At 35.3% G+C, this 27,364-nt stretch overlaps 1 protein-coding gene across 1 annotated transcript in view; it reads right to left on the bottom strand.

Moving 5' to 3' along the window:
- Positions 1 to 27,364, bottom strand: part of OCA2 (OCA2 melanosomal transmembrane protein) — a gene marked incomplete at both ends in the record, with an annotated part of 205,850 nt that overhangs the window by 71,467 nt on the left and 107,019 nt on the right. The window contains 2 exons of the mRNA XM_079544452.1: positions 14,876 to 14,969; positions 26,536 to 26,629. Of these exons, the coding sequence (XP_079400578.1) occupies positions 14,876 to 14,969; positions 26,536 to 26,629 (188 nt within the window). The remainder of the gene's footprint in view (positions 1 to 14,875; positions 14,970 to 26,535; positions 26,630 to 27,364) is intronic.

The raw sequence follows: 27,364 nt of genomic DNA on the forward strand, positions 1-27,364 counted from the left end.
ACCTGTTATTTTACTGAAATGAAATGATAACTCAGATCACACTACTTTAACCCATGTTTATCATTTTCAAACTTGCCTTATATTTCCAATTTTTTATTTGCACCATTCACTACTCATTCTAACAATAATAAATAACATGGTCACATGCAGTAGATCAATGCCTTATGCAGACCAAAATTATTTGTGTATTCCAAAATTCCATAATTTTCTATTCATTTCCAAAATGGGAGTCATCCAACACCTACCAACATAACTTGCATGTTCTGTAGTTAGGCTTAAAGAATGGCTCTAATATTATTTGAAATTGTAAGATCCCAAATTTAGCAAAAAACCTAAGGTATGTAAGTTCTATACCCCCTGATTTTATGATATATAAACACTGGGCAAGTAAAGCACATGAGAATCTAACACTTTCCAGCACATTTTCACTGGGCTGCTATATATTTGCATAAAGTATCAGGTCTTTGGCCAATTCAAATACACGCATACATGTTAGGACAGCTTTTAAAAAATCAGCCAGTAAATGGAAAACCAGTTCTAATCTCAATCACTTTGCTATCACACTTCCTTGATCAAATGTTTGTGAGTTACATAAACAAAACTTTTTATATAAACTCTGACCCATTCTATTAAAATTATGCTTTACAATAGACATTAATTACTTGGTAGAAAAATAGTTCTGTTTTATTTCTAGATAATGAATTTTAAATATCTTGTTTTTCAGTAGATAAAATGCTTTGAGAAATGAGTTGATAAGCTGAAAAAAGTCAGACAGTTTATCTAGAAATATATTAACACCTCCCTTAGATTATCTAAGAGTGCATCCCCCTTCAGTGCTGGTGAAGTAAACATAGGTTATTATTCGACATTCAAGGAACAATGTATGCTTTCATATCAGATTATCATTTTTATGACAGCATCTAGGTAGCAAAACATACGTTGTGGATACCAGCAGGGAACCTTTTCAACTGCGTCCACTAAATTAAAATATATATATTAAACCAGAATGGGCTGATTAGATGTACATTATAGATTATACATGCTAAATCGCAAATTCAATATTTATTAAGTTGGCATTAGCAATTGCAACAATGATACAGAAGGAAACAAGCAGATAAGAAAACGAAAGATCAGAAATTTCATTGTTCTTGTACTAAAATTTAAGAGGTTATTCAAGGAGGTCACAGAGCTAAATGTTACTGAATGAATTACTAAAGCCACAAAGAAAAATATTTCAATCATGTATCTAGAGCACCAGATAGGCAACAAAAATTAATAAAACTCCACATCATTTCCAGTGTATGTTTTTGCCCCTGGTCCAGCAAAGAACTTTTAAAAAGTACCACCTGTAACCTTTTGATTTTACTAGAATCATAGAATAGAAATGATCTTAAAGATTATCTAGTTCCAGTTCCTTACTATGGGTAAGTACACCTCCCACTAAACCAGGTTGCTCAAAACCCCATCCAACCTCTCTTTGAATACTTCTAGGGATGAGGCACCCACAACCTCTCTGGGCAACCTGTTCCACTGCCTTATCACCCTCATAGTGAAGAAATTCTTTCTTATATCTACTCTTATAGTTTAAAGCTACCACTCTTGTCTTTTGCTACATGACCTCTCAAGCTTTCTTGTAGGCCCTTCATGTGGAACGCCACTAGAAGGTCTCCCAGGAGCTTTGTCTTCTCCAGGATGAACAATCCAAATTGTCTCAGACTCTACTCATAGGAGAGGTGCTTCAGCCCTCCAAATATTCTCATGGTCTGCCTCTAGGCTCTCTTCAACAGCTCCATACCTTTCTTATGTTGGAGGCTCCAGAGCTGAATGCAGTACTCCAAGTGAGTCTCACAAGAGAGAAGCAGAGTGGGAGAACCACCTCCTTCAACCTACCAGATGTGCTTCTTCTCATGTACCCAGGATACAGTTGGATTTTTGGGCTGCAAATGCACATTGCTGGATCATTGAGCTTCTCCTCAGGGCTGCTTTCAATTTGTTCTCCTCCCAGACTGTATTTGTGCTTGGTATTACCCCATCCCTGATGCAGGACCTTGCACTTGGAAAACCTACTTGAATGCAATGAGGTTCCCATCGGCCCACCTTTCAAGCCCTTCAAGGTCTCTCTGAATAGCATCTCTTCCCTCCAACCTATCAACCAGACCACACAGCTCATGTAATCAGAAAACTTTCTGATATTGGACTAAATCCCTCTACCTTTGTCACCAACAAAGATGTTAAGTAGCACTAGTCCAAGTACTGATGTTTGAGGAACACTGCTTATCACTAGTCTCCATCTGGTAATTGAACCACTGACCACAATTCTTGAATGCAACTACCCAGTCAATTCTTTATTCACAGAGAGGTCCATTCATCAAATCCATGTCTCTCTAGTTCAGAAACAAGGGTGTTGTGCCATCTGAAAACTAGATATGCTAGTGGGCAGCCATGGCACTAGGAACTGTTTCTAATTTTGTACATTGTGTGAATTTGAACTACCGAAACGAAAGTCATACAGTCTACATGATGAAGCTCATGAGGATATAAGGAAAGATTAGCTTCGGATTTACCTTTGACTTTCAGTAGAGCTTGTGTTGCATATACCCACTGTTAATTTCAGATTATTCCAATTTGTCATTCATTCATTCTTATTCATTGTTTTCATGGTTTTGAAGACGACATGGTAATATTTCTAATTATCTTGGGTTTGATAAAAGCAATCTTCATTGCAGTCAAAACCCAGGAAGCCTTTTGTGATCCTGAACTATATGTAACAAGTCTAGTCAGTGGGAAAAGTACAGAACTACCATATTTTATGCCATGAAGGCCCTGGGCAATAACCAGATGGTATTTGATTTATTATTCTTGCATGAGGAAGTTTTTTGTAATGTTAATGTTAAGTGGCAATGCAATTAATTAAACTCATAACAGCTTTGCCATTGGAAGACTCATCCGTATGTTTATAAAGACAGAATGTGTTCCTCTATGAACAAACATCATGCTTTCTTAAATTGTGATTTACAACAAGTATCAGCACAGCAGATACATAGCAATGAGAATTCTTTCAGAATACTGTTTCATTTTCAACAGGAACTTGTGTGTTAACAAATATTTTAGCCATTGTCAATGAAATAATTTATACATAAATAGTCACATTTAGTGGTGAGATTTCCAAAACTTGTGCTCATAACAGGGGTTTAACTAACTCATTTTTCAAAAGTAACACTAGATGGTACTCATGTAAGGAAGAATAATAGATCATTTATTTAGGAACTTAACAAGGGACGTAGGAAGGCAGAAGAAACAACAATTAAAAAAGAAAGGGTGAAAGATGTAAGATTATGAGTCCAATGAAAAAAATATTCTAAGGACATTGTTTTTTTTATACACTAAAAAGACAAACAGCTGATTTTGCATTTTTTGTGCAGCAAAAATTCTTACTAACCACTGTAACATTCAGATCCCCATCATATACATGAACAGACTCAAAGACTGTACAAATAATATCTATCAACAGTGCATGATTGTTAGAGAAGTTATTCTCATACACTGGATAAATGCAAGAGACATAAAAATAGGGCACTTCTCTGAAAGTAGTACCTCCCATTTGATTATGTTGGACTATGACATCAGAGGTGGATGCTGGCGGTATGGCAGGAGTGGTTGAAACTTCCCACCAACATTCCATTCCATTTTGTTGCCACGTGACAGATGGCAGCAGAGGGGCAGACTGGCATAGAAGTGCAGATAGAGCACAAGTGTGTCACTGAATTCCTCTATGCTGAAAAAATGGCACCACTGATATTTGTCAACACTTGCCAAATGTTAATGGAGACCCAACAGTGGACATGAGTGCAAAGAGGCTGTGGATGATGCATTTCAGCAGTAGCAACAGCAACAGCAGGTCACTTCCACTGGTGTAGATTTTTACAAAACATGTAATGCAGGCTCTTGTTCATCACTGGTGAAAATGCAAAACTGACAATGGTCACTATGTTGAAAAATAGTGTTTTGTTTCTGAGAATTTGCTCTATTAACTGGTATTATTGTGCTGTTTGCATCTGTTGTAGTTTCTATTATTTTATGTGCAATCAACACACTCAAAATTTTCACTGGGATGATAGCTTTCAAACTTATGTGTGGCTAACTAGCAAAGAACTGCATGTTGTTAGCTAAATATAGTTTGGAAGCTGGAAACCCAAAAATAAGTCAGTCTTCCTCTATTTTTACCTTCAAAATACTCTGAACAAATGATGCCTGCTTGCTGCATGCATTATTTCTTATGGTGAAATACAATTATTGTGACTAGCACCCATATACAATCTTCAAAAAGACTAGGATGCCCAGGGAAAGCCACTCAAGATTTTTCCTAGGATAAAATTCAATATATTATTCATATGCTTCATTAGTAAGACAGTTTGGCCACTTAAGCTGAATTTGTATCACATGAAAATAACAATATGATCATTGCAAGGAATGTCTACCTGGAAAAAAACAAAACAAAACAAAACAAAACAATACAAGGAGAGGAGAGCTGCCCAGTCTTGTTGAATCCCACATCCTATGCTGACCTAAGTTTGTAGTACCAGGGAGAGTACCTTCACTTGTGTCCTCAAGGTCTTTCCCCTGTCAACAGCCTCAGAAAGCAGGTGTTTGGCTAAAAAATATGATTATCATTTAAACTCTCCCTATTTATTTAGCTAGATGAATTATAGATTTGAACCCTTCTCAGCCTATTCCTGCTGAAAAGTCCTGACCATTTAATCTGATAGTTGTTCAGAAGCTTGTGAAGTATTTAGTCTTTATCTCTGCTTTTCTCATTATTCTCACACATCTTTATGGGTGAAGAAAACCCTACATAATACTGACCAGGAAATAACAAGGGACGAGATGAATACATAGGAAAGGCAGACCAACATCGAGAATGAGAAGGAGAAAGAGTAGTGAGTTAGAGCTCAAAATGAACACAGATGAATGTGTTACATATGCTCTATATTAATATGTTTTTGTCTTAGATATTGCTTATTTTTCTCTTCTGCATTTTTATTTGAAGAATTTTTATAGAGTGCCAGTGTATTCAGAATGAGAGTTTTATGCTGGGATTCAGCTTCAGATTCAGGCGTGTGCATATGTGAGAGTTGGGGTATTTTGTTTTATTTTTGTCCAATATTTTAAGTTCTCACCATGGACAGTGGAAAACCTAGTCAATACAATGAGTAGTGTTTCACAGAATTGTAGGGGTTGGAAGGGACCTCCAGAGATCATCGTGTCCAACCCCCAATATAGTGTTTAGAACATGCATGTTTACTGCAGAGTAATACAAGTTATAGATTAGATTACACTGAGTCTACTGTGAGACAGTCAAACCAGTAGCCTAAACAAAGGCATGAAGTGCTGTTGGAGATGTGAGATTGTCCCATCCAGCTTGCATCTGTCACTTAAGTATGGTCCCACATGGCAGCCCCACAAAAATATGTTAGATACAGGACTAGATAGATATTCCTTTAGGCAAGTGAATCAAAGTTTACATCCCCACTGAAAGCTCCAGTGGGAGCTTAGGAAGTTAGCTTATATTACAACAAGTACTATAATTGAAGGTGAATCCCCCTCCTCATTTTTATTGTTGTATTTAGATTTGAGATATTTTTGTCATACGAAGATAACCAGAATATTAATTGTTAAAACAGTACAGTCATTCATTTTTTGTTGTACACTCCTCTGGGATAAAACTAATTCAAAAAATTTAGAGCTTCCATTGGTCAATAGTATCTGAAGACTGCTTTAGAATGGTTTGAAATTTACATTAATGTAAAATTTGTGAGATCTTAATTTACTGCTTTTTCAATATAAGTATTAATTAAAATTTTGAAATCTTAACTTTTCATTAACTGTATCATATTAATGTATGGTTAATTGCTCTCTGCTACTATGTTCTTCATAGACATACATACCACTGTAATTTACACTAAAAATTGTCAAGATTAATTAATAGTTTCAACATTTGGGTCTCACAAATCTGAAAGCAGTTGGAGTTATGTGTCATGTATCAATATTTCTTTGTATATATGCTAGACTGTAGTTTTTTACCTAAGAGCTGTTAATAAATTAACTGTACATATGGCTTATCAAAGGCACAATTTGTATTATTTAGCTTTTGGCCATGGCAGTGTATGGCTACTTTTAGTTTGCTAAGAGAATGGAACTTCCATAAAGTAATTAGTCACTTCTCAGCATATTCCTTAAAGATGTTAGGACAAGTCTTCACTTTTCCTCTGCACTGCATAGGTGTGATGGGCAATATTTCAAGACAAACAATACAGAATCACAGAATTATAGGGTTTGGAAGGGACCTCTGGAGATCATCAAGTCCAATCCCCTTTTAAAGCAGATTCCCTATACTAGGTTGCACGGGAAAGCATACAGATGGGTCACAGAATCACAGAATGGTTTGGATTGGAAGGGAACTTTAAGACCATCTAGTTCCAAACCCCCTACTAGGCAGGAACACCTCCCACCAGATCAGGTTGCTCAAAGCCTCATCCAGCCTGGCCTTGAATGGAGGCCATTCAATCCTGGGCAATCCTCTGCTAGACTCTTTCTAGGAAATAATTTTTGAACCGAGGAGCCCAGAATTAGACACATTCTTGCTGAATGGCAGCACAGCCTCCTGGTGTGTCACCTGCTTCATATTATCAGCAAAGTTGATGAGATCAAACTCTATCCCTTCATTCAGATCATTGATGAAGATGTTGAATGAGATTAGGGGGGTGATGAAGATGTTCTACTGACCCCTGGGGAGCACTGCTAGCTACAAGCCTCCAATTAGACTGTGTCACTGATCACAACCCTCTGAGCTCTGCTAGTCAGCCAGTTCTCAACTCACCACTCATCTATCCCACACTTACTAAGCTACAGCATAAGGATGGTATGGGAGACAGTGTCAAAAGACTGAAGTCAAGGTACATCCACTGCTCTTCCTCCATCTACTCAGCAAGTAATGACTTCATAGAAAGCTATCAGGTTGGCCAGAAATGATTTTCCCTTGTTGAAAAGTATTCTATGTTTTTCTTCTTGTTTACAAAATAAAATAAAATAAAATAAAATTAAATTAAATTAAATTAAATTAAATTAAAAAGTAGAAAATCCTGGATTAACGTGACCATGGAGAAAATCTCCAATTTCCATGAGGTAAGGGTTGACCCAAAATGTTATAAACCACACTAAATTCCTTTTAAAATAATATTATATGAAATCATATAGGCTCACACTCATTGACGCACAGTTTTTCGAATTGTGTCTTATTGCTAAATGTACACCAGGTAGTTCAGCATGAAGACAGTGTTCATGTTGGTCAAGCTACACTTCATAGCAGGCTCCTGCTGTTCCTTCTCTGCTTCTATTTACAGCTGCCTTCAAGGATTGTTTTCTCTTTCTGGATCTGGATTCTAACATGAAAGAAGCTTGAGCATGGGCAGGCTGTAGAGCAGGTTTGCCCTACAAAACAATGTATTTCCACCTCATGCTCAACATAGCCAAATTTCTGCTAAGTTGTGCTTAAGACTTATTTAAAACATCTCTCATTTGCAGCACTGATCAAGAACTTTTAGAGCAAAGCAGAGCTTACAACCCGGAGGAAAACAGTAGCAGCCTCAATAAAATCCAGAGAGGCAGTTCACAGAAAATCTGTACGTCTTCACACACCTCCAAGTTCAGGTATGGAAGAAGCTGACAAAATCAGGAACTCTGACATGTGAGAAAAGAGGAAGTTTTTCACACAGCCTGCTCTGGTGGTTGGTGACCCTGCACATAGCGGTGGGTTGAAACTACATGATCATTGTCGTCCTTTTCAACCCAGGCCATTCTATGATTCTATGATTCATGAATTATACAGCAAAGCTGCCATAACCCCAAGGGTACTCGGCGACCATAACTGTATTCTGCCCCCTTCCATTCCCCTACCCAACTCCTCTTCACCCAGCTCATGGTCCAGGACCCAGCTTCAGTCCTCTCTGGGGTTTTCCACCCAAATATTCTTAATGTGAGAAAACCATGCTCTACCTCAGACAAAAGTATGCTTTAATAAATGTTAGATTTTTTAATACCACCTGCAGTAAAATAAATAAGTGAAAATATAAATAAATCAAAATAGCTGGCCATTTATTTTGAATTTGCCTCTATCTAATAGTCATAGAATTAATATTTTTTATGGCAGTTCATTCTGCATACATGAAAGTGGCAATTATTTTTAACCTCTAAACTTGGAGAAGGCACATCATCTGTCACTGAACTTTTGAGTTTGACATCAATTAAAGTTCTCCCATTAAAAAGAAGTTATTAGAGCAATACAGAGTTATACACAATCAATCTGTCAGAAATTATATTCCTGTGAAATCTTCAAAAAGAAAACCTTTCTGTGCCTAAAAGGCGCAGTTTTTTGGTGGCAGATTTTAACTTTAAAACTAAAGCCTGGGGATCGCAAAATCCCTCCTTCATTCCCATGACAGATATGAGTAATTTTTTTTTTAATAACAATATATTAAAGTAATAAAATGTGATAGACTATGTGTTGTGTAGGAATACTGCTATGATTCACATAATATTACCTACTAGGCCAAATAATTGATGTAGTAGTAGTGGCAAATCTAAAAAAGAGGTAAACTAAGCTGCTTTTATTCTCACTGTTTTTATATATGTAAATACATAAAATACTACACTTCTACCACCTGCAAGCTGATGAAATGATGCATAGGAATAGCACAATCAATTACTTAACCCAAAGGCTTCAGAATTTAACTGACAGAGACCATGGATTTCAGTGAGTTCTCACTGAAGCAGCAAAAGCAAAGGCCACTGTAAGTCACAAGTTTGTCTTTGGCTCTTCGCCCAGTCACTGTAAATAGCCCTTTCCTAAAGAGCTTTAGGAAACTTTAACACCCAACTAAGGGCAACAAGATTTTTCTTCAGCTTTCTTCGCAGATTAACAAAAAATATAAATGTAAAAAATATGACTATTAAGCAAAACAAATCAGTCTATATCATTCTTACTGCAATGTTTACTTATGTAATACCAAATATAGCTCTCTAAATTGAAGGAGTAATTAATTATATCATATGCAATTGTCATATGCAAAAAATTCATCTACAAAAACAACAGCATAAAAGTTGAAGTGAAAAGAAAAAATAAAATATATTAAGCCTTCCATAAATGCTGATCTAAGGCAATAGTGACCTTTTCCTTCATAATTTTGTTTATAATCACCATTCTAGAATGGATCATTTTTCATTTTGGACTGTTAGGACAGAAAAGTAAAAAAAGTGAAAAAAAAGTGGTTTCTTATATGTAAATTGAAATACAAAACCACGCAGGAAGCTAACTGTAGATTAGCTACAGGAATCTATCCTGATGCACATCTGATTTCACTCCTGCTTCACCATTCATTTGTATGTCACCACTTAATAAATTTCACAATTCAACACAAAGGTAGTAGAGAACAAGGCTAAGACATGACTGGGGGAAGAATAAGAAACTAGGAGTAAAAGTGTGACATTTTGCTTGGTATTAATTTCAGCACAAGAAGCCTTGCTTCAGAACATGAGCAGTCTCTAACTTGTGTCAGCTCCAACCTGAAATGAGACCCAGGCACGCAAAGGCATCTCATCGTTTCTTCTCCCTCTCTACCTCTCCTCCCCTTACCTCCTCCCCTTTGGTTCTATGGGAAAGAAACAAATAGAAATTCTAAATTGGAGATGCAGCACACTCCAGCCCATTTCTCAAACTGGAAGACTTGTCAACAAGGACAAGATTAAGTACAGTGTTACCTCATATCTAAATGGAGTTAAAGAAGCTTGAAAGTAGAAGAGGCAGATATTACTTCCGTGAATGTACCCTGTGGCAATAAAATAATATGCATGTTCCTGGGGAATGAGTGACCAATAAGAAATTAAATCATTGCAATTACTTTCTTAAAATCTTTGTAAAAAATCTTAGAGAATGATACAATCATATTTCATAAACCATAGAAGAAAAACACTATTTAAAAAAATAATAGCAATAATATCTGAGTAACATTGTGTTTACATCACTAAAAATAATGTGAAGTATTTAAATTTAATTTCTTTTATGGAGGCTAGTTTGCAAATCCAAAGACTTCACAGCAGAGAAGCAAAACCACTATTTGTATGTTCGCAGAGCAAAGAATTCAAAGATATTGACTCTCATTAGAAGGTACACAATTACGTTTAGTTCCATTCAAAAACTCATTATACAGATAAATCCTATTTCAAGTTGGAAAAGAAAATATTCTCCTATATAAGGGTTCAAAATCCTATGTTTTCCTTTTTTTTTTTTTCCCTAAAATATAAACATATCTAAGTACAAATCAAAAGATATATTTATTAAAAAAAACAACAAAAAACACACCTAATAACTCAGGAATTATCCTTAAAATTATTTGTACCACACTGATGCAAAAATACTTTCTTGCATGGGCTATGCAGCTACTTAAAATTAGCAACATTCAATTTAATAATTGCCTTGCTTGTGCATGTCAGTGTTGCATTTGCTTGTTTGAGAGTACTTGTTTGACCAGTGCTGACAATTCCTAGCATGGTACAGAGTGTTAAAATCTAAATAACATTTGTTAAACTCAATTCCCTAGGTCTAGTAATAAGGAGAGCATTTTCACGTGCAATAGGGTTTTAAGTATATGTTTTCCATATTTCAAAGAAAGCTTCTAATGTTTCCCATATGCACCTAAAGAAAACAAGATAAAGATGATAAAATGTGATGAATAAACCTTAAATACATGGATTCTTTTAGAGAAAGAAGTCTTAAAAACCAAAAGTTGTAAAATATTAGAAGTTGCACGAGTTGAAATTGTTCATTAACATGTTTGTTGAGAGGGGCTGGCTCAAGTGTGGCATCTGTACTTAAGATAATTCTGTTGTAATGTCAAATATCAACATTTATTACCCATTTAACCCACTACTCTTCCTTACTGAAATAGGATTGAGCTAACCTGTGTGTCTTACTCATTAATCTTTCCTCAGCAATTCCTCAGTGAATTTAGGTTGGATACTTTAAGCATCCTGAAATCCCATTTCCTGGAGCTGCACAGCTGATCAGAAAGCCCACAGGTGAATTGTGTACAAGTGTTTAAATATCATCTTGCTTGACTAAAGTCTCAACCATCAAAATCTTCACTTAAGGTAACAGAGCTGGTTTTATTCTGATCGGAATCAGTCTTGAAACAGAACAGTGTTTGGCATAGAATGGTGTTAATAACAATGAAAAGGGGAAAATGACACTAAATGAATTGGAATGCAGAAAACTAATGCTATCTAACACATCATTGAGTAAAGACATTTGTATGACTTTACAGAGCCCAATGGTTTCTTTAAAAATGCTATTTTTAATAAGTTGCGTAAATAGGTTACACAGGGGGTAGCAAAGAACACGAAATTTGCCCTCCCATGTGCATGAATGATAGCTCTCAAAAGCACTGTTTCACAGTCTTTATGGGTGAATGCTCTCAAGCAGGGATAAATGAGATATCCTACAGTCAATATTTTTGCTGTGAATATCTCCCAACACAAATCCTATGATGAAAACAAATTTGTTAGGAAGCTATTATCAGAAACCAATATCTTCTGACACTTTCAAATTATTGTTACTCCCAGTGAAAACAGAGAACAGCAGTTCAGCTCCTCAGATACCATATAAAGAGAGAGCAAAGACAGAAAAATGATAAACCTAAAAATATGCACAATGTTTTCAGGATCATGTCCAGTTAACCTTAGCATTATAATCTCAGGTAGGCCCCCCAGGCTCATACCCTCTTCCTCTGGACAGACTGATTTCCTCATGTATCAAATAATCTCTCCCATATACTCATTGCACTACATGGTTATCCAGTTCATTTTTCCTTTACCTAAATAAAATCATGTTATGTATCAAGACATACAGTGGTGATTGATATTGTATTGCAGTAAGATGAGGGAACATGACATACCGTGTTTTAAATACTTTGTAAATGTACAACATAATAAATGCATTTCTTAAAGAGAATATTAAAAATCAAGCTGGTAATTTTATCAGCATGTAGAAACAGATAATTAGAGGTCCTACAGCAGTGAGTACTCATTATGTAATGAAGTTGGAAACAAAGTTTTTATTAGTAACAGAAATAATTCTATGGGCCATTTTCAAATTCCATTGGGTAGATTGGCCAAGTGTAATGCTATATCACAGACTCAGAGGTATATCAGTAAAAATGAAACGCTAATATGAAACATAGCATCTTGATTAGAAGACTTATCTTCAATGTTCTTTCTTTTTTGTTATGTCTGAAGAAGACGAAAATTTCTCTCTACTGTATTCTTAATAGATGCAAAATCCAATGTTAACCTCTGAAAATTGTCCAGGCAGGAAGTCTATGCTGTTCTGATCTGACTGTTTGTTAAGACAAATAGTACCACTCTACATTTGGAGCTTTCCTTTATGTTAAATTGCCTTTTTTTTTTTTTTTTTTTTTTTTTTTTATGATTGTGTGTTGCTTTAATAACCAGACTAAAAATCTGTAAGATATTACGAGACAAAATCACACTATGAATATTATTTTTCTTTGCCTTGTGCTTACTGTTTGTGCTGTCAATGAGCAATTACCTAATAACAAATTTGATGTTTTCTACAGGATCAAGACTGCCATACAAAATTGTTTCTCTCCAGAAGCACACTCATTTGTTTGCTCTGACATCTACCTTGACCAAGCAGGTGACCCACCACTCACGATCACCTTTTCCAAACCTTACTATTATTTTTATTTTTACACTTAATATCTTTCTTTGTGTTGATCTTCTAATTCACTTAATGGATTGTATATCACATAATTCCCCTTTTATTTCTGCCTTCTGATGATATAATGTTTAGAAACTCAACATAGGGGGGAAAAAGAACTGAAGGAGTCAGAGCAGTGGGAGAAGAGATATACCCACACTCTGTGATGGGAAGTAACAGGAAAGCTGAATGAATCTTCAGTTTAACAGTGAACAGTAAATTAAGCAAAAATTTGAAATGGCGCAATTAAACAAAAACAACACAACAATAACAACAACAACAAAAAAGCAAATAGCTCTGTACTTCATATTTCATCTTATCTTTGCAATACAAGAAAACAGAATAAGGGGACTGTGCCTGAAGAACTGTGTTCAGACCCGTCTTCCAAATTACTAAAATGATAATGAAAATTTCAAGTACAAACAAGATTTTTCAAGAGGAAAGATTAAAGAACATTAATATAGTTTTATGAAACACTTTCCAAGGTGGAAGAGGAGAGTAATTTAATTGAATTGATACAAGTACAACAGGGAGCCCTGAACATGGGTTGTGAAATCTGGGGCAAAAAAAAAAAAAGAAATGCAGAAAATAATCACTCTGTGCTTTGAGAATGCCTTCATGAATAAAGGGAAGATCAAAATCCTCAAGGGATAAATGTAACATGTCTTAGTGCCACAAGTTGTACCAGAGGAGGTTTAGGTTGAACATTAGGAGAAACTTTTTCTCTCAGAGGGTGGTCAGGCACTGGAATGGCTGCCCAGGGAGGTGGTGGAGTCACCGTCCCTGGCTGTATTCAAGAGGTGCCTGGACAAGGAGCTACGAGATATGGTTTGGTAGCTTGTGGTACTGGGAATGGGAGGGTGGTTGGACTAGATGATCTTGCAGGTCATTTCCAACCTTGCTATTCTATGATTCTATGATTCTATGACATGCCTCCAAATAGACTGAACTGGGGAACATTTGACAAATACTTTCCTAAGGCAAATTATGAAGAAACACATTTAACTACCTGCTCAATGACTGAGACGCCAGCAAAAGTGGGGTTTTACTTTCTTTTTGCTAATTCCACTACTACATTTCTGTGATCACTCTGGATTCAATTCTCGCATCCTTCCTCACAATCCTAGAATCACCAAAGTTAGAAAAGTCCTATAAGATCATATAGTCCAACTGTCCACCTATCACCAATATATTCCATTAAACCACGTCCCTCAGTACAACATTGAAACATTTCTTGAACATCTCTAGGGACAGTGAGTCCACCATATCTCTGGGCAGACTATTACAGTGCTTAACCACTTTCTTGGAGCAGTATTTCCTAATGTCCAACCTGAACCTCCACTGAAGAAACTTAATATTAAAAGCAAATTACATCCTAAAATGACAGATTGAATATCTGTGAAATATGAGCAGAGCAGCCCCCAACAAGACCATTATTGTTTTATCACCATCTTTTGTTGTTTATAAATCCAAGTCTGTTATTTATCAGTTTGTATTATGTAAGACTGTAATGCAATATCAAAGGTCCTGAAAATCAAGCATTTGATTTGAAGGGTAGTCTGTCTTTCTAAAATATACTATCAGAGGGCTATGGGAAAAGAGTTAAAGTGTGCTGTAAGCATTATCTTATCACTGGCTCTTTTCCAGACACTCCCATATGATTAATCACATTAGTCAAAAAGGTTTGAAGGCTCTGAGATAAACAATAGAAAGGAAAACTAATAGAGAATATAAACTAAAATAAAGAAAACTGTAAAGAAAAACTAGAGTGTTGAAGATAAGATTGAGGGTGATCAAAGCAGGGATTTCTGAAGTTTAGTTTCTCCTGGGGTTTCCACCACATGTAATCACAACATCTTTATACATTCTATCCACATTAAATAAAAACTATGTGATCAGACTCCTGCTCACAATTCAGTGGCCAAAACCTGTCAGAAAAGCAGGTCTATTTAACAGACATTTCCCACTTATTTTCTCACTGGAGGCTCAATTGTTTGCATAAAGAAAGTAAAAGACAGATTTAAATAGAAAAGTTTAAAATTTTACCTGAAGAATTCCATGAAGGAGAAGCCATAGCCATGCTGTTCAGCAATTCCTGCACAAACAACGTTTGCAGATGCTCCAATCAGTGTTCCATTGCCTGCCATTCAGAAGACAGATAGTGGCTTAAAGTTATGCTCTGTTTCTTATACTTATGCTGTCTATTCTGTGCTGAAGTCCCTAGATGTACTAGCTGGAAAAGAAAAATGAATTTCTGTTGGATAGACTTGAAAAGAAACACACAGACAGTATCTCTACATCCTAGAAATAGCTTCAGCCTGGTGCCATTCTCAGGTTCTACATAAAATAGGAAAACAGGGAAGGAACTAACTAACTTCAAAGTAACACTAGGGACTTGAATTCAGATAAACCTACTGATTTTTTTGCTGTTGTTTTATATATGAAAAGATTCCATCAGATGAGTTGAAAACAAAGGATGAAATAATACAGGAAAGAAAACAGAATTTTGCAATAATATCTTCAGCAAACATTAGGGGATTTTATGAAAAATGGATGCCTTCTTTCCCCACATAGTAATGACACTTACAAATGAGTCTTTTATATATATACAATTAGGATAATTAGTTGCTGTTGGATTGTATAGCTTTTTTTTTCTCATAAGTAGAGACTGGAAGACAAACACCTATCTGTTGAATTCAAAAAGATCATATAAAGTTTATTTGCCAAACTACAGCAGTTCTTTCTAACATGGAAGGAATACACTTTACTCACTGAACGTCAACAAATTACATTACACAGGCCCCCTTATGACATGTACATGCAAAAGGAAAATAATATCATTTTTATAAAGTGCATCAATCCTCTTGAAAGAACTACATACCTTTTTTTTTTTTTTTTTTTTTTTTTTAAATTCAAAGCTGTTGCCAGTAACTAATTCACTCCTGCGTTTTCTCTAAACTTTCAACAAAGTTACAACATAAAGTTAGGCATTCAAGGCTCAGAAGGACTGACTCATTTTCTATAGCTCTCCCCTGAGTCATACCTTAGACTTAAGAAAAGTTGTACACTTCACTTCCGCAAATCAGATGTCTTCATCAAATAATTCTGCTCTAAATCATGAACTGGGGAGTAACAATGACTCCTATATTCTGTTGTTTCATTAAAATTTTGAAAAAAAAAGAGAAAACTATCTGAAAGATTTTTTTCTTTTATACTGTAGCAAGTCACCTCTTTTGTTATACATCTATACATAAAATATCCTTTATTCTAAGCACAAGTCTTCATGTGCTTGACTGTCAAAGGCTTATAGTTACTCTTCTCATTTTGGCCCTGTTAAACATGATTGCTCAGTGGAGGTACTTCTAGTTTGAGAAAAAAATTCTCAGAAGGTAATTAAAGCTACAGTTACTTGTTTTGACCTAGTAAATGTTTCAGGTTACCCAGATCTCAGTTTACCAAAGAATCCGTCAAATTAAGGCAAAAGATTACCCTAAGTATTCAAACATGATACATATACATTTCCTGGAGATAAGGAAAATATCCTCCCATGTCCCCAGCTCCAAACAGATATTTTATTTCTTTGTCTTCTTTTTTTTCCCTATTCCTATTTTTTCTTCTCTACCAGGAACAATGCTAGGTGAAGAGCTTCCTACTTGCTGTTTTTAAGGTTTTAACTTTGCAAAGAAACTGAGTGCAACAGTCCTTTCTGTCTCTAAAGAGCTCTCCTGACACTAGTGGGACTGCTCGTCAGTAGAAGAGTATATCCCTACAGATCATAAAAACATTGTAGAGCACTCTTGTAAGAGTAACAAGAGGCTACTTGTGACCTAATTTTCATATCACACAGAATGATTCACTACATGTCATCACAAGTGTGGTGATAAGAAATGATCTATCTTCCTAGTGGCCAGAAACGTTTAAAAAACAGCGCCTAGAGTAGTACTGGTCATAAGAAACAACACAGCTTATTTACTCTGTCCTGTCTGGCTCAAAGTGTATTTTAGTTAATATATGCTCAGAGATATGAAATAGAACTTAATCAGAATTCTTGTTAGACTCTCACATAAGAACGGCAAAACACAAAGCATGTGGCTTAACACACAACCAGAGCAAATTAATACAGCTGAAGTTATTAGAAGAGCAAAACAGAAATACTTCAAGAATTTTCAGTTCCAATACTAATTATTAGTCTACATTCTCATTCATTGCTCTACATGTAGCAAAATCAGACTTCACCACCAGAATAATTTTATTGTAGACAAGGAATATACCTCTGGCTTCAAATTAAAGGAGCAGGACTGAAATTATACTTTTCCCGTGGCTGTGACTAGATACAGCCAGGATTTCCAAACACACAGTCTTCCATACTGTACAGGAGCTACTGTAGAGCATTCAGATAATGAGGTATTACGGAAAGAGCTTCTGCATCACCACTGCATTGATTTCCCCGAGTAGAAGTCACTAGAGGAGAAATCATGTCTTTAAGGTTATCTGAAAAAGTAGTATTTCTTTTTCATTTGTTCAGCCTGTGTGAGCAGTTTAATTAGGTATTGGTTACTCATGCTTCAAAGAACTGCACTGAAATTATCAACCAAGACAAACTTTTGTTTCTCCTCCAGGAACATCCGTCTTAAAGACAGGCATTAAACTCAGCAGTGAAACAGTGACACTGTCCTCTGAATCACAGAAAAGTCAAGACTAGATAGATGGAAATGGGATCCTATGTACATTAAATTTGTTCACATTGACGCAAATGAAGAGCAAGCATTTTCTAGCATTTCACAGAATCTTTACTTCATCATCATATCATCTTCAGTCTTAAGAATAATTAACATTAAAACACATAGTGAAGGCTCTTATTTAATTATTTGTATGCTCAAGCTATAATTGCACACCAGTGAATTTATCAAAAAACACCAGTTTTGATGACTCCTACTGTAACTCATCCTTTATCACAACACATATACTTACCAAGAATTTATATTCCTTACAGTTACATAAATGCAATATTTCTAATATCAATAGAAGGTGATATATTTGAAGCAAGACATATATAGTATCTTTCATACCTATTCTACCTTTTTTTTTCTTGGTACACTGCAGGCATCCTTTTAATGCCAATTATGCTTAACAATTCATAACCATGAAATCAAGAGAACCTTCCTTCTTAATGCAAGAGAAAAAAGAAACATGTTTGATGTGTGATCTCAGAAGTATTCAGACATCTTTAAAGTGAGGATGCTATCTACACAACAGAGAATAAAATGGCAGAGGAATCCTTATGGATCATGCTCATTTTTCCACGTACCTGCCCTAGCTTTGCACAACCACTGCAGAAGCATAATAGAAGGTCTTCTACTATTTCTACCCAGAAGCAGAGATAAAAAATTTTATTTTCTCACAGGAAATTACTCTGAATATCTTAAAAGAATGCAAAATTAACTTCAAGTATAAGAAAGTATTCAACAGTTTCAGTTAAAAATAAATTCATGAAGAAATATTTGAAAGCAAAGCCCACATTTAAAAATGTGATCTTCCATATTCATCTAACTTAGAGATAAAAGCAGAAAGCTCTTGAGAAGGTTACTTAAGACTGATTTGATACCTGCCATATCCAAAAGCCCTGATTTTTCCAGACTTCTTCTCCGCTCAGTGTAATTATTTATTATTGCCCTCCACTACATCACTACTTTTAAGATTGCTAAATTCAAGCCCCATACCTAGAGCACCTGCCTGAGCTCAGCCAGCCTCTGCTTTAGCAGAGTTCATCTACATGATTACACTCTGCAATGCACTGAAAATCACTGTTGGGAGAATTTAAGAGTCTTTTCAAAAGTTGGGGCTGGGAAGCTGGGAAAGAATCGTAACAAGAAAAGGGAGACAGTTTACATCAATAATGTTTCCTCTTACTTTAAATCTTTTTTCTCATTGTGTTACTTGGCAGCGACACATATGTTGCATCTAAATGCCACTGGTTTTTAGAAGCATCTTTGGTATTGCTCTCTCAAGAGCAAGCCTAGCCTTTTTGTCTGCTGCATTCCTAATATGTTTGCCTGGAGAATTACTTTTAAAGTGTCTAGCAGGATCAGTGTTTATTACTGAAAGGACTGAGAAATCCAAGGGAATTAAATACAGCTATTTTGCCTGGCATGGAAAAAAAAAAGAAAAAAAAAAAAAAAAAAGCATCATAAAGATGGGTTCTCAAAATATAAATGAGCTAGTATCCTGTGCAACAGCAATTTTTAAAGGGGATAGATTATGGAGATTTTTTGCTTTCTTCTGAGCATCACACACCACTTCTCAACCTGAACTAGCCAATAGACTTTCTGCATTTTCTCATCCCTGTATCTCTGGTTGCCTATCGCCACAGAAAAAGACTACACAATTTTCATATCAACTACTGAACAAAGGCTGTTATTTAGCAATGTGCCAGTAGAGAAAAGTGTTTATTATTTTTCTGAAATTCAATTATTTCAACAGCAAACATGAAACTCAGTATCCTGCAGCCACAATAAAAGACAGACAAGCCACAAAGTAGGTTTGCCCCAGCCTTGGGAAACCATCTGTGTAAGCCACAGCTTTATTTAGGGATATCTCTTTGTGCAGCTTTGTTCCAGTCAAGTGCTCTCACTTCAAAACCAAGAGTTAACTACAGAACCATCAATAATTTTTTCTCATCCCTGTTTTTTGATGTAATCGATCTCTACTATAAGCGTCTATCCATAACTTATTTAAGAAAGCCAGCTCCTTTCCTCCTATCAATTTTCAAAAGAAAATGCTGTGCACTCTCCTATGCACTTTATATAGTTAGGCATAGGTAGACTGATCTGTGTGGCTTCTATCCCATAGAATATGTCATTTCTCTACTGGAAACACGATTCAAGCAAATACAATAAATCTGTCTACAGAACTGAACACGAAACAGTTATGGTTTTGATTAGCCTGGCAAGATACAACCCTCACAGCTTTCACAAATTTTGTATTTTACACAAATCTGATCCACATTTGCCTCACTAAACAGAGACATTTATGTTAATCTCTTAAGCGCGTACAACTCCTGAGTATCTTCTAATTTTTTTAATGTGTAAAAATTTACAAGCTCTGGATAATCAAACTTTGCAGTCGAAGAAGAATTACAGAATCAAGGCTAATTAAACCACTGCTAATCCTCACAATAATCAGGAACCTCAGCTCATAAGCAGTAAGAAAGAAAAGGTCTGCATGAACTCAGCAAACAGTCTTCAATCGTAAGATAGTAACTATTTTTTTTTTTAATTTTACCTATTTGGAAATATTTTGAAAGGGATATTTCTGTTGAAATGTCTACATAATAAATGCATAGGGTAAACACTGAAGGTGAATCAAAGCCTTAACTTACTCAAAGTGTTAATTGACCTGACCATTCAATTCAACACCTAAAATAAAGTGAACCTTACCCTCTTCTACTACCACTATTTTACCACCAGCAGAACAGTTACTGTAAGTATTCGTGAGTGCTATTCAACTTTCATTACTTTATTTTTCAAAGAAAGGAAAAGGTGAAACTTAAATTTTCTATCTTCTACCAGAAGTGTGTAATAAGCAAGACAGGTTGCTGAACATCCTGCACTTGTTATGTTAATGAGCTACATGAATCCATAGTCTTCTTTCAAATTAAGACATCTGCAGAAGAGACATAAAATACAAGTTCACCATAGCCATCTCCTCAAAGTCAGCTTAACTCACATAGGGTAAATATTTTAGACTTAAATATTTTAAGTCTAAGCTCTGCTACTCAATTCCTTCATGCCTTGAAAAATATATTCAATTAGGTTAAATTTAAAACCTTCAATGCTGCATACAAACCCCAGTTTACTCATTTTTTTCCTCTGATTTTTACATTCAGAAGTTAACTGTTCCATTCCACAGCTTCTTCACGTGTGTCACTACTAGGGACCGAACACTGAAAAACCATTTTCTGAATAGTCCTCTGGAATAAAAGGCAATTATTGAACTTTATGACTTATTTTTGAGTTGAGCAGAACAAGATAATATTACTCAAAATTAAATGAATGTCTCTCCATTAAGTTATTTTAATGTTCAGCCGCTTAAAATTCAGATTTCTACTTAACGTAAATTGACTTTCAACTGAAGCCTAGCTTTTATGTTTTGCTATCACAGAATCACAGATTGGTTAAGGTTAGAAGGGATCACTTGGTATCATCTAGTAAGACCCATTGCTTCAAGGAGTGTCATCTAGAGCACACTGTTATGGATCAAGTGCCTTGTTTAAAATACTTTGACAACTCCTGTTGAGTGCCTCTTTTCACTTTAGGTGTGTTAACAGCAATTGTGCTGCAGATATTTTATAATATGCGTTTAAGTAATACATATATCCAGGACACAATTACAACTTTCTTTAGTGTCATAGAGAGTGTTTGATGGTGCAATCTGATTCATCACTTTGAATTAATTATATTGCAGACTCAGATCTCTTTTCCTCCTCTCTTTTGGATTACCAAACACAGTTGCAAGCAGCATCATTTTGTTCCTTTTCCAAAAAAGGGTTTACTATCTGGAAAGTGTCTGCTGTGGTAAGAAAGATAGAACAGTATTATCTTCTGCACCTAGAGTTTCGAGTTTCAGAGCTTGCTGTAGCTTTCTTGTCTTCTTCTGTGTGATAGCCTGAATGCTATCCTCCAACTGAATATACCTCTTCTGATAGCACTGCACAGTCTGTATTATTATATTGTGGTGACTCACCAATACAACATCATGAGTTTAAATATTCTATATTATTCTGAAAATAAAAAAGGCCAAGGTTTCCAAGAAGGATGCTCTGTACTTTTCAGGTTTTTTATAAACAAGTGCACGAGGCAAGTAAATAAAATTAAACAAAACTCTGTAGGTTATTTGTGGGAGTCTCCAATGTCACCACTGATCATTATCTTTCCTCTAATTTGCAGAACTCTATCACAAACAATCACTTTACAAAGATTACAAAGACAGTAGAAGAATTTCAGATTTATCAGTATCAATTGAACTCTGCATATTATACAGATTCTCATCCTTTCCATTTTAGAATCCAAGATTTACCATCTAAACTATAAATTCTCATCAGTATAGGTGACATAAAACATAATCTTTTACCCCATATACTTCATATTTTACTCTTAATAACATCCATCCATCTATATATATATATATATATATATATATATGTCTTCCAAGTTATCTTTTCAAACTTGGAAAAATGGCCATGCTAAGAAAAATTGATAGGTTCAATATGGTTTTTGATTCTTTATTAGCTCAGTGTCATAAACCTAAGCAGGTCTCTGATATTTCCTTAATACAGACAGTGATACGCTTGCCAAGTGGACTCATAGAGTTTTAGCTGTTTTTCTATTTGACATTCACAGCTTTCTTTTCTATCTTGTTCACACCAATGAGGATTATCTTCAGTAATCTTAAAAGATTAGAGGATCTCCTTCAGCTCTGATAATGAGCATGGTTTTCACATCAAGGACTTTATGGTACCGCTGAGCTTTAAAGCAGGACTTCATACTGAAAAAGTATGAAAATGTCCCAGAGTTTGAATGTTGTGGAAAAAAAAGAAAAAAAGAAAGAAAAAGAAAAAGTTGCAGTTCTTGGCTAGAAAACAGCATGAGCTGCCTTGTCCAACCTGACCTTGGCTGTCTCCATGGATGGGCAATCACTGCTTCTCTGAGCAACCACTTCCAGTGCTTCACTACTCTTATTGTAAAAAACTTTTTCCTTATATCCAGTCTGAATCTTCCCCCCCTTTTAGTTTGAATCCTTTTTGTTTGTTTGTTTCACTTTTACAAATATATTTTTAATACATAATGAAAGAAAGAAATAGATTACAAGGCAAACAAATGCCACGTATATCAAATGTACAGAAGTCCTTCAAACAATGTCTTAGCTATACACTTCTTCAGGTCAGAAAATAATTTTGTTTACACAATTGAAATTACAAATAGATATATTTTTGATCATGCACTTACACACTGAGTTGAATTCATGTTTCTCGTTATTTTAAAACTTATAAGGCAGTAGAAGCAATGTGATTAAAGCTCCTCTCACTCTGAAATTGCTGAAACTAGCAATTTCCATTTATCCTCCAGAATTTCAGAGCAGCATTCCCTACATGTTATTGGAAAGACCACATACAGTTCAGTCTCAAGAGATGCCATAATTTCATCATATACTGGAATAGGAAGCATTAATGAATAAAGCTTTATTCAATGTCCTCTCCTGTGAAATAAATATGAACGCAGATTTGTCAGAGCACCACAGAAAATAATTGATGTTATTTCTTTGTTTCCTTCAGTTTCTTTCTAATTTCTTGTTTTCTTTCCCCTTTGCTCTTTTCAAAGTATAATTGAATTACTATCAGATACTGCAGAAAAAGCCATGTGAGCAATACAATTTTTCCAGCTATTACTTAGTCACCCTGACAGTAAATGTCCAGACAGACATGAGCTAATGGGGTCAATCAACATTCAGAAGAACTGACAAATAAAAAGGCCCCAAACTCTGAATTAATTTGCTCTAATTTTGGACATCCCTCTCAGCTCTTGAAGTTCTGCATGCTAAGGATTCCTATCTACTCTGCAAAGAACATCTGACATTTTCAGTGGATGGGTAAACATCTGCCTCCTGGAAGTGCCACATTCTCCAGCACCAAATGGGAGCCTGGGGCAGCCAAACTCTTAATTCACAACTTCATTTAAGTTCCTAAAGATAGCTGGAAGAAATATAAGTGTAAATTTGCAGAACTAGATTTCCTGATGGCTTACCATGTTTTTATTTCAGATGCATAAGGCTAACCCCACCTGACAGAAAATTTCTGCCAGAATGGAACTACAAACTCTGAGGAAGACCCAGAAATTTCAAAATTCTGACCACCTCCCCAGGATCTGGGGACATTGTTCTTGGCTTTCTTGATTAAAAAACAGAATTTTTCCTTCCTTTTCACTTCTAGATATAGATTTTATAAGTGCAAGGAGCATCTATGCTATTTTTGGTTACACCTTGTGTCTGAACCCCATGCCATAAAAGAGAGAAATTTAATAGAAGCATCTTTCTTTTGGGAGACGGTGCTGAAAGATCACAACAGCGTGGCAGTTATATTGGGAAAGGTCTCACCATCTTGCTTGAGACTGATTCAGTCCTTTCATTTTCAGGACAACAGCTATAGCAATGAAAGAAAATTACAGTCTTTTCTCATCCCATCATCTTCTAAACCAGTAGCTGACTGTGCGCTTTGAGGCAGCAGAAAAAAGTAACAGCACCACTGGAAATTTTTCAGTTTCATGGCATTTTCTCATACAGGCACAAATGATGATGTTCTCTTCATGGACACATAAGCAAGCATAGTGCAGTGCTCACCCCAAACCCCAGAAACACTATCCAACTTTTTCTGAAGCTCTTCAATATGCAGCAAACAACTACTTACAATATCTATACTTTCAATGTATTATTTAATCAGATTCTTCTACAGAAAGTCTTGCTTGCTATATTCCTTTGGTTGCATAAGGAATAATAAGGTCCAATCTTTTGCCTTAAGCACCAGAGTATAATGATATAATTTGCATCTCTGCCTTACAAAATGAGATTATCCTACCTTGAGAATTCCTTCACAATGCTTCAGTGTAATTTTAAAGGCCAAACTTCCTTTTTTTTTTTTTTTTTTTTAAAGCCTCTTCTCTTCCTTTTTTTGAATATTTGTTAGAACTTTCAAATGAAAATCTTTTCTATCATTTCCATTCCCTACCTATAAACTGCTATCCATTAGCTTCTGATTTTGACGAGGGGACTAATTAGTTGGGACTAATTCCACAGACTTACACTCCCATGAGATCTTTGCTAGTATCAGCACTCACACAGCTTTATCCTAATAGAGCACTGTTTGGAGAGTTTAAAGTTTTGCAGATAATGACAATGCTCTTACTTATCACAGTATTCATAGGTAGTCTATTTTCAAAAATGAACATTCCTTGAGTAGTACCCTTAAATCACACAATTTCTATATTAATTAAATTTGTATAGTTGTGTTATACAGCAAACACAGAAGTCTGTGTTAAGCCCCAGCAATACTTCAAGAAATCAAATTAAGGAATTTGGGTTAACACAGTGACTGATACTGTAGGAGTATCAGCTGATATACGTAAAGACTCCAAAGCAGGTAAAGTGTCTCTTGCTTAGAATAAGTCAGTGAAATCTCATCAGTTTTAGCTCCTTATGAGGTTTGTTGGTTTTTTTTTTTTAATTTGAAATTTTAATGAAATCAGAGTATCTTTGGTGATTAGCAAATGGAGAAGAAAGGTGATTTTTCATGGCAAACATCTATATAAAGACATGCTGAATATTCAGATCACTAGTTCTAAAAGGGAGCAGATTTGCAGATTAACGTCACAATGTGATAAGTAATAATGAGTACAAAAAAGATATTTGTAAAATGAATAAGTGTTGTTTAGTATAAATTGTCCTGTCTTTGCAACATGCTCTTAAAATTCAATCTGTAAATTGCATCATTATAATATTTGTTTGGTATTAAGGTCACTTCTACTAGCAATCACTTAACTAAATTAATGAATCCAAACTTGTATTAGTCACAAAATGGTTTCTGGCTTTAATTTCCATAAACAAAGGAAACTATTTCAAGGATCTGGGGAGGAAAAAGGGTTGGATTCATTGCTATTCATTGAAAATTATGTTATCCATTTTAACTTTATTTAACTTAACTGCCTAAGTATTTATGGATTAGAACACAGTTCAGTACAATGTAATTAGCATTAACATTCTCAGTAGTAGAAAACAATACTAACACTATTTCCCATTAAAATTTTACATATTTTAATTGCACTTAGTGTACTTGTTACTGCGTCATGAAAGTTTCATATGCCATTTGCAGAACACATAGCAGAGTAATCAAGTATAAACATTAATTTAAAAATTACTTGAAGGCTATTCTCCTTTGTTATTATAATAGAGAGGAAATGTTGGGTCTACAATAGATACATGGTACATTTTTAATTTAAGAAAAAATATACAGTAACAATGCCATCTGCTTGTTTTACACTAATGAACTGACAGTGCAAGAAATCCCAGTTAATATCAAGATGGGTATTAGAAGAATGGCTATTAACTTTCATTATTTGAGGTACATTTCCCAAATATTTCAATGAGATGTTCCTTAGAGAAAGGAGGACTAAATAGCTCAGCAAATGGATAGTCAACCCATTTCTGTAAGCCAGCCAGAGAACCTCCTAGCAACTTCATTAGGCTTTGAATCAAGCTTTCAGATCTCAGCTATTATGCATTTTCTGCATCTTTTCAGTGAGCAATGATGGATCTCGGTTCTGGAAAATAAATATATTTTTAAACTTTCTCTCAGAAAAGATCAGAACTCCATAAGCACCATCTGGACTTCTGCTTTGTGCACTTGTATTTTATTCAGATTGTTGGAGACAGTGCAACATCAGATTTAGTCTTCAAAGAGAAATGGCAAAAATATGACTGTGGTGTATGCAGCACACACTGACTGGGATCCTCATCCAGGAGTTCTTTGAAGTCAAAAAGAGCAGCATCAGGCCCTCACTATGCTTTGCATAATGAAATAATTAAACATATTTGAAACAGTTAATACCTAACATAATTTCAAAGTTATTGCCTTACGCCAGCCTTCTCACATAAACACTTACCTCCTAGGCATGCACCCATGGCCAACGAGAATATTAATGGTTTAATAGGCAAGTTAACATCAGGATCTTTACTCAGATTGAGAAGAACAGGAATCTGTGATTTAAGAAGAAAAGAGAGTAAGATTCAGGAGACAATGCTTAAGCAAACAACTAAAATACAAGCAAATCCAAATAACGATTTTTCTTTTTTTTAATGAGCATCTTTGCACAACACTCTTGGTTTGTGCTCAGTTTTGCCACTGACTGTTATAGTCCCACAAGGCGTAGGGAAGTTACTTGTAATATCAGGCCAATCCTGTCACAGGTTGACTGCTGAAAAAACTGAAGATCCCTTAAGGTTTCGAGTGCATCCAATTGGAGCCTTCTATTTCAACAGAGAACTAGCAGTGATTATATGCAGTTCCTTCTCCAGTCCTTGAAACTTGAAGAGCAGAGCTATCATCCCTCTTCTACCTGGAAACTGCTGAGATGCCTAGACCTGGACCCAACCGCATAGAATGCATCAATAACTAAAATATTCTTAGATTCTTGTTATAACCAAAGGTGTCTGATCTGTTACAGAAAAAAAACTGACAGACATCAATGTGACAGACCTCTGAATTCATAAGAGTTGAGCTATTTTATTATTTAGACTAATATTATGTTTATATATAAAAATATATACATATCTATATTTTTATATATATATATAAAATATATTTTTCCTAGGAAATATTTGCAAATTTTATGAATTTCATTTAATATTTTTTAGCATATAAAAATAAATCACTATAGAAAAAAATATTTGTAAATCAAATCAGGTTCATAGGGAAACATTACCGACTTCATC

The sequence above is a fragment of the Tetrao urogallus genome (assembly GCF_951394365.1).
Source record: "Tetrao urogallus genome assembly, chromosome: 1".
Lineage (NCBI taxonomy): Eukaryota > Metazoa > Chordata > Aves > Galliformes > Phasianidae > Tetrao > Tetrao urogallus.